The sequence below is a fragment of the Cuculus canorus genome, chromosome 17, assembly GCF_017976375.1.
Source record: "Cuculus canorus isolate bCucCan1 chromosome 17, bCucCan1.pri, whole genome shotgun sequence".
In the NCBI taxonomy this organism is placed as follows: domain Eukaryota; kingdom Metazoa; phylum Chordata; class Aves; order Cuculiformes; family Cuculidae; genus Cuculus; species Cuculus canorus.
In genome coordinates, this window is record NC_071417.1 from 7,352,487 (window position 1) to 7,360,768 (window position 8,282).

Here is an 8,282-nt window from a genome sequence, read left to right on the forward strand (position 1 = left end):
CGGCGCAGTGGGCGGGGGCGACGGCGGCGCCGCTTTTAGCGCCCGCGGGGCCTTAAAGGGGCCGCACGGGGGGGGCAAAGGGGGGGCTTCCCCCGGGGGAGGCGGTGTCTCCACCCTTGCAGAGCCCGGTACCGGTAGCCCCACGCCTACCGGGGCACCGGGGGCAAGAAGCGCTCTGCTTCAGCGAAATAAACGTGCTTTGGAGCGTTGTTTTAACTGCCTGTGTGGTGTGAACAGGATTGCTTTAACTGTATTTGGCCTTAACACGATGCAAGCAGGACCTGTGCATATTTCGGTTTTAACACGATGCAAGCAGGACCTGTGCATATTTCGGTTTTAACACGATGCAAGCAGGACCTGTGCATATTTCGGTTTTAACTGTGTATTTGGCTTTAACACGATGTAAGCAGAACCACCAGACTTGCTGGCTCATTAATGATTCTCTAAGGTTGTCCAGTCAAACATGAAGTGAGCTCGTGCTCCTCTTATCCCCTCGTTCACACGTTTAACACCCCCCCCCCCCCCCAGTTCATACGTTTAACCCCCACCCGTTCACGCGTTTTCTCCTCGTTCACACGTTTTTTTATCTCGGATGGAGCGATGCTCTGGCTCGGACTGCTCCGCAGCGGGCGCTGTGCTGGGATGCACGTAGGCTGCGGCGGGCAGGGATGCTCGCCCTGCCTCCTGCCCTGCCCTCGCCGCAGCGCTGCTTGCTGCATGGTTTGACTCCCAGGAGGCCACAGAGGATCGGGCCGAGCCTCACTTCATCAGCTTTTTACACAAAGGAACAGAGAAAGGCTTTATTTTTAAGAGAATCCCAGCACTGCTACTGCTGGAAAGCCAGTTTTAGAATCATAGAATCACAGAATAGTTTGGGTTGGAAGGGACCTTAAAGATCACCCAGTTCCAACCCCCCTGCCATGGGCAGGGACACGTCCCACTAGATCCCCATTCCACTAGATCCCCATCCAACCTGGCCTTGAACACCTCCAGGGATGGGGCAGCCGCAACCTCCCTGGGAAGTTATCCTCAACATAAATAGGATATGGAACTGTTGGAACAGATGATCAGAGGAATGTAGCGCCTCTGCTATGAGGACAGGCTTGGAGAGTTGGAGTTGTTCATCCTGGAGAAGAGAAGGCTCTGGGGAGACCTTAAAGCAGCTTCCAGTACTGAAAAGGGCTACAGGAAAGCCGTGAAGGGGCTTTTTACGAGGACATGGAGTGATAGGACAAAGGGGAATGGATTTAAATTGGGGGAAGATTTAGACTAGACATTAGAAAGAATTTCTTTACATGAGAGTGGTGAGACACTGGCCCAGGTTGCCCAGGGAGGTTGTGGCTGCCCCATCCCTGGAGGTGTTTAAGGCCAGGTTGGATGGGCCTTGGGCAGCCTGATCTAGTGCGATGTCCCTGCCCATGGCAGGGGGTTTGGAACTAGATGATCTTTAAGGTCCCTTCCAACCCAAACTATACTATGATACTATGAATTGTACTTGTGCCGTGAGATGCCTTAGGAACACACATTGCAGGGTCTGGATGCTCTAAGAATAACTCTGAAAGCATCTGGCATAGAAAGGCTTCAGAAGACATGGGGCAGGCTGAAGCCTTTCCAGAGGCTGACTGCTAAGAGCAGGGCTTCGGCACTCCGGCGTTGTTCATGCCCAACTGCATCACAGTCAGAACCTGAGCCATGAGCAGCTGAGCCAGGGACGAGGAGCCCGCAGGACCTAAGAGAGCGCTGGGGCTGGGGGAGCAGGCAGAGGCAGCGTCCTTGGAGCAAGTGGCTCTAGGAAGAAGGCAGATGGATTTCCGGTGAAGGAAACTGCCTCCCATGCAAGCTCCTGCTGTGTTTAGGGGCTTTGTAACCATTCTGCCAAAAGAATACCTACCACATGTCACTTCTTCTTCCTCAGTTTAATAAGCTCTACTGTATTTAGATGCTAAATAGCACGTTGCTTTATTGGCTTTGCTGCTTTGATTCACCAAAGCAGCTTTCATGTGTTGTGCCAACAAAGCATTTTTGCAGGTTCAGCTGCAGGCTTGTATTTAAAGACTGTGGCTGCAAAGCAAAACTGCAATAGGAACAAAATGGATGTTCACAATAGAGTTCAGAACAGGGCGAGATGAGGTTTGTTCTTCCAGAAAAAAAAAAAAAAAAAGTCACAAAACACCTAACTTTAGAGATTCGGGAAATATATCTGTACTCAGTCTTTTTATTTTACTTTGGAAGCAGATTATTTCACTCAGGGCTTGAATAATAAATATATTCGTACATCTTCCTTTTATTCACCACTTTGGCCTCTGGGAATGCCTCCCTATGCCTCTGCCACATTTTGAGCTATGCCCTAATCTTCCCTGTCACTGCAAATTGCTCAGTGGATGGAAAGGGGAGGGCAGAACAGTGAGCAGTGGGTTTTTCCACTTACTGCCTTTGCCGAGCCCTGGGAAGCTCACAGCACAAGATTTTCTGCTCAGCAGCTACATGTCCATGTCATGTTAGATCTAAGGAGTTCCTGGACTGCAATGCATCTCTTTTAAATAAGAGGCAATCACATCTTCCCTCCTTTTGAAGAGAGGTCCATATGCCACATTGGTGGCCACATCCGTAGATTTAAATCAGGTCAAGATCTGTTTAAACTTGGCCAAGCTGTCTAGCACGAACATGGCAAAGTCATTTCCAAATGGAGTGTTTGTCTTCACAGGAAAAACTAAACTATTTTTTAGAAAGGAAAGCTTCTGTTAAGAGTACTTTGAAAAGGCACCTTCCACCTCAACTACGGGGCTTTTCAGAATAACAAGACCGTCTCAGTCATAAGGCTCTTGCTGGATTGTTACTTTTATTTAAGCAGCAGCCAATATGTCAAAACAGCAGTGGTGAGGAGCAGCTAAGGTACCACTGCCTTTTACATTTGTGCTAGATAACGCTATCGTGACTCTCTGCAGCGACCAAAAGCAGCGGTGAGGGTTCAGGAATAAGCAAGGGCACCTCAGGCCAAGGTGGTGTTGTTCCAGCCTACATTGCCAGCATTGATGTCGAAGAAGCTGACATAAATTCTGAAAGGGAAGACACAAGGTGAGCTGCTGAGAGCAGAGAGCTGCAGGCTGGCTAGGGTGTTCCTGCAGACTGCAGTCTGTCTCCCAGGGCTTCTCATTCTCAGGCCTGCACTGCATCTCAGCCAGTTACCGTTTCATTTTGCAAGTTCTGGCAGGCAGGTTTGAGCATTGTCCATCTGCCCCCTCCTCACCCCTTAAAGCCTCACCTACTTGATTTCTGGAGATCCTGGTGGTTTTCTACTTCCTGCTTTAAGGAGATCTCAGGATGCTGTGTTTTATTTGCAGTAATCTCTGGAGCAGATTGGTGTGCCTTCAGGAAAAGGACTAGAGGTGCTTTTATATAAGTGGAAGCTTTTGTAACAGACCTGTACCCCACAGGCAGTAGGGAAATGTTGGCACGCATTACTCAAGTCATCAATTTAATGACATCAAGTCATTGAGTCTGCACCCAAGCTATTGCACACATGAGGTCTTTGGGCACCTGCAGTGCTTGAATCTCACCATTTTAACTAAAAGAAGTTTTACAGCCTGGACTTTGGCATTGCAGCTCATGCTCCTTTCCTCGTTTTAATTGGAGCGCTGCTCTATTGACTTGGCATTTGGCCTTCTCTGGCAGAATGTTAATAGAACACCAGAGGACAAGTCTGGGATTACTAGTTTGAACAATCTGTGGAAGGTCAGGACAGACGAGCTGCTGCAGGAGCTCACCTGTCAGGCAGTATTTCCACCTGTTTGTTCAACAGGTCACAAAGCAGCTTGGAGTCGACCTTGTTCTCCTGCTCCCCTAGCTTGCCAATGCTGTAGAGAAAGCAGATAGGACAGGGGGCTGCAGAGCCACCAAAGGACAGCAGTTGATCAGGAGAGATCTGTATTTCCAGATGCTGTTGGAAGAAGGAAAAAATAATATTATTTTCCATTGTCATGTTAGGAAAAGTTTTGAAAATCCAGGAAGGTATTTGTGTACCCAAAATGTGGTGAAAGTTGGGTCGTGTCTACGTTATGCTTTTGAAATTCTCCTGCAGGTACTTCACTGCACTACCAGACTTTCTAAATAATCTACTGCAAGTCAGAGATGAGAAGGTATGAAATACAACCACATTCCTGTGACGTACTGTTTGGGAACAGGCACTGCCATCACAATTCTTTCATCTGTTGCAGAATGGCTCTATTCTTAACCAAAAGTACTAGCAGCGCTTCTTATTTTATTTTATTTTATTTTATTTTATTTTATTTTATTTTATTTTATTTTATTTTATTTTATTTTATTTTTTTTATTTTCATTTTTACAAAAGAGCAGCCCCAGATGCTCGGAGCTGCAAACCGTTGCCCTTTTGTTGTCAAGCTACTCTGTGGCAAAGATCTTCCTCTGCCTGCTGTCTTGCAACCTGCCCCCCAGTGTGTGCAGTTACCTGCTGAAAGATGGGTTCTGGCCTCTCAGCCCAGGTACGCTGTTAGAAGGAGGACCTAGCGGTATCGTCTTTACTGGCTTTGAATTTTGGGTAGAAAGTTGGGGTGCTCTGAGTGCTTAGTGACTTGTGATACCTCCAGATCTTCCCCAGGGCCACAGGGCTCTCCTTGCCTGTGTGGGAGGGCTGGGTGTGAGTTGGGGGGTGCAGTTGCATTGCTGCTGCCCTACGTTCCAGAGAGATTTTGCACCTCACTGGCTCCTGCTGCAGTCTTCCCGGCTGAGGTAAATGTGAACTGACACAGCAGAGGTCTGAATCAACATCCCCCTCATAAAACAAAATACAGCCTAATCCTTCTTTTGTTCTTGGTAGCAGGAAAAATAGAAGAAAGTATCTATGTTAACGTTAATGGCCAGCCTGCAATTTTCCCTGCTGCTAATACACAGTGTCAGGTCCACATACTGGGGAATCCAGGGATCAGTTCCTTTGGCATCCATCTGGCTTCTGTTCTGTTCTTACCCACGTTTATTAGCAGCGCATCATTAGAACTTAGCAGCAATTAACCCTCTTGGTAAAACAAGCCAGCCTGGGTACCAGGAGCTGTCTGAGTAATTAGCCTTGGCCGTCATTTACGGCTTGTTTGGGTGCAAGGTGCATCAGACCACAGCAGGACAGGATAAGCCAGGGAGCTCCTGCTGAGGAACCACTTGTTTGGCTCTGTTCCACCCCGGCTGGACGCCCTGTGCTCTCAAAGTTATGCCAAGTGTAGGTACATGTATGCATTTAACACCTATCCCAGAAGCAGAAGCATTCAGCCAGCATTATTTTTTACTTAGAGCAGTTTGGAAAGGTTCAAAACTGTTTTTTTCCAGTAGAAAAAAACCCCTATTGTATTGAAATAAAAAATCAGTATTTTCCTTAAATGGTACCATTTCCTGCGAGAGGAAAGCTCTGCATTCCAGCCTGTCCTAATACTTTCCTTCTTTCTGTGTTATAACAAAGAGTCTCTCCCTTTCCTATTGCCTCCTTTGTCACGAAAAGCTTGCATGTCCTCCTAAAAAAAAATCTCTTTGTTGTTCCCTGTATATTCCTAAGTCTGATTACATATCCCTTCCATGCGGCTGCACAAACCTGTTCCAGCTGCATCCCAGCTCTGGCCTCCAGCTTTATATTCAGGAACCGTTACGCAAGAACCACCAGCTGACACACGCCCACCGCCCCCACCGGCAAGTCCTGTTTGCTGGGCTGATAAAAAAGAAGGTTTTTTTTTGAAGAGAACACATCGGTTTTACATAAGAATTTCATTATATTACTCCATGTGTTAGGGGAAAAAAACAATCTTACTCCCATTGACAGTTAAGCCTGCTTTCTGTGGAGACAAGGCCTATACGAGCCAAAAATGTGCTTCTGTCTGTTCCCCGAGATAACAAGCTTTGGCCAAATGTGGCAGAGATTGAGTTCCTACATGTTTAATGAGACTGGTTGATTCCATAGAACTCCATTCCTGTCCCTAGAGAAAGAGGGGTCCTGTTATTAGACAAACAATCTGCCTAGAAAAGACACTGGAGAACCAGGCTTCTCCAGGTTGACTGGCTTCTTAACTTGACACCAAATCAATTTGATGAGAAAATCCAACAACACACAACTTCTTTCAAAGTCTATAGCCATACAACAAAAAATAAAAATATTCTAATTATCAGTGCTGAACTGAAGTTATAATTGGTCAGAGGAACATCAGGGCTATTAACCATCCCATCTCTGGTGGGATCCATGGCACAAGCCCAATGCAGAACCTGACTGAAAGTCACAGAAACTCCTAGAACTTTCATCCAGGAACCAGCTGAAGTCTGGCCATGCAGCTCGCTAAATATGGAAAACATTTGAGTATCTGGACTTACCTGTGCGGATATACCCATTGCTTTTGATAACTGCTGGGTGAGATCCCCTAGGAAAGACTCTGGAACTCTATCCTTGCTTATATTTGTGTGAACAATGAATTCAGGCATCTTTGGATCATGAGAGGGTTTTCTTTTTGGATCACGAGAGGTTCACCTTGTTCACAGCCTTGTTTCTAACTGAAGTGCAAGCTGGCTCACCCCACTGTGCTAGTAACCACCTTAGGAGCCTTTAAACAGTCAGTGGTACCTTCCGCAGGTGTCCCTGGTGTGGTGGGAGCGCCCTGGGAGAGGCAAGACTCCGTGGGCCCTCTGTGTGCTGCCGGCTGCTAACAAAGGTTGGCAAAGTGCAGCTTTTGAGAGAGGAAAAGTGGGATTTTTGCGCTCTGGAAATCAAAGCATCCAGAACGACCCTTCATATTTGGGTACAGCCTTATTGTGAGAACCAGTGAAAAAGCAAGGTATTCAGAGCCTGAGAGCAGGAGAGCTACAATGTACCTCGTTATATAAGTTTATGCAATGAAGATGGACGCCTCAGTTGTGAGATCTGGAAGTCTTCGTGTGGACCTGACCATAACAGGAAAAGCCCAGCAGCACATGTTGTGGAGACCTGCCCTGAACTGTGACTGAGTGATGACAAAGATGCCTTAAAACCAGGGTCTTGATTTTCCACTGTGGTGTGAGCACTGGGTTCTGCAGACTCAGAGGAAGCTTGTTTCCAACTTGCTCTTTTGTTGTGCAAATAGTCTCACCACAGTCAACAGGATCTCCCAAGAGCCAGGAAACCCAGAGGCTTTCTGAGCTGAGGAGTGAAGCACGTGGCAGAGCTGGGATCAGTTCTCACTGTTCCTTAGTGGAGTCTCACAAGAGAGAATGGATTTGGAAGAGTTGTAAGGCATTGGGCAGGGGGTGTTCACAGCAAAGGTGTGGGGAAAGAAGGTTGAAGATGCTGAGGGGGATAAAATGAATGTGCCCATTAGTTTCTGTGAGTTAAGGTCTTTTCCACTCGCTCCATTCCCCAGCCTGCGGAAAAGAGGGAGAGCTTTCCATAGCTTGCGCTAAATGCTTGTACTGTGATGGTCTAATTCAAACAAATAATACCTTTAGATGGGGAAACCCTCCATTTGAACCTGCTTACGTGGCTTGAGTGGTGTATGTTGATTATAAATCATTTCCATCACTGCGGGACCCTTGCTGTAAACAGACAGAAAATAAAGGGTCAGGAGATGAATCACTGTGTGCCGGTGCTTGTCTACAGTCCATGTGAGCGAGTTGCATCTCCTCTATCCAAAGCATTCTGAAAATAATATAATTGCTTAAAAAAAATCAAGGACTGGAACCTGTTTGTACAAACAGCCTTTCCAGGGCCTTTTTCCTGCGTCAAAGCGTTAAAACCAACTCAAGTGACAGGTAGGGACAGGAACTGCAGTTTGTGGTATCGATTAACTGTTCTTCAGTGATCAGTTGAAAGCAGGTGGCGTGATCCAAAGCATTCAGTCAGAGATCAGACCATACTTGTTAGTGCTCACTTGGAAAAACTTAGAGTGTATGTCCAATGAGCTTCACAACCTATTTTCTCTGCTGGGTACAATAATCACTGGTTATTCGTAGCTTGCTTACATAACAAGAAAAACATTTCCAAAACAAACCCTTTCTTCTCTGAAAACATCTGATGTAATTCCCAGAAGCTGATGTACCAGGTTGGAAATGGTATCCTAAGACACCACAGATGCTCTTGGGACTCTATTTTAGAGCATCCATTTAACTTCCTTTGCACACAATAATCTCTCTGTTTGGCAGGTCCTTGTCTCTGCCTGGGTTACCAGGATATTCTCCACCGAGATTTCCATTACATCTCCAGAAAGATTGTTGCACAGTACAATTCTATTTTCAGTATTTTTTCTGTTATTATGGCTGGAACCTTG

At 46.5% G+C, this 8,282-nt stretch overlaps 1 protein-coding gene across 1 annotated transcript; it reads right to left on the reverse strand.

Annotated features, from left to right (window-relative positions):
• Positions 1–2,989: 2,989 nt before the first annotated feature.
• LOC104068487 (macrophage migration inhibitory factor-like) lies at positions 2,990–6,468 on the reverse strand. Its single transcript, XM_009571379.2, has 3 exons — positions 6,361–6,468; positions 3,765–3,937; positions 2,990–3,056 (listed from the first exon to the last, which is right to left on the reverse strand). The coding sequence occupies exons 1-3, from the start codon at positions 6,466–6,468 to the stop codon at positions 2,990–2,992; spliced, it is 348 nt and encodes a 115-aa protein (XP_009569674.2).
• Positions 6,469–8,282: the final 1,814 nt, after the last annotated feature.

Coding starts and splice junctions, on each gene's coding strand:
- LOC104068487 (XM_009571379.2), bottom strand. CDS start 6,468: ATGCCTGAATTCATTGTTCACACAAATATAAGCAAGGATAGAGTTCCA. Junction 3,938..6,360: donor CAATGGGTATATCCGCACAG/GTAAGTCCAGAT, acceptor TTCTTCCAACAG/CATCTGGAAATACAGATCTC. Junction 3,057..3,764: donor GTGGAAATACTGCCTGACAG/GTGAGCTCCTGC, acceptor CTTCCCTTTCAG/AATTTATGTCAGCTTCTTCG.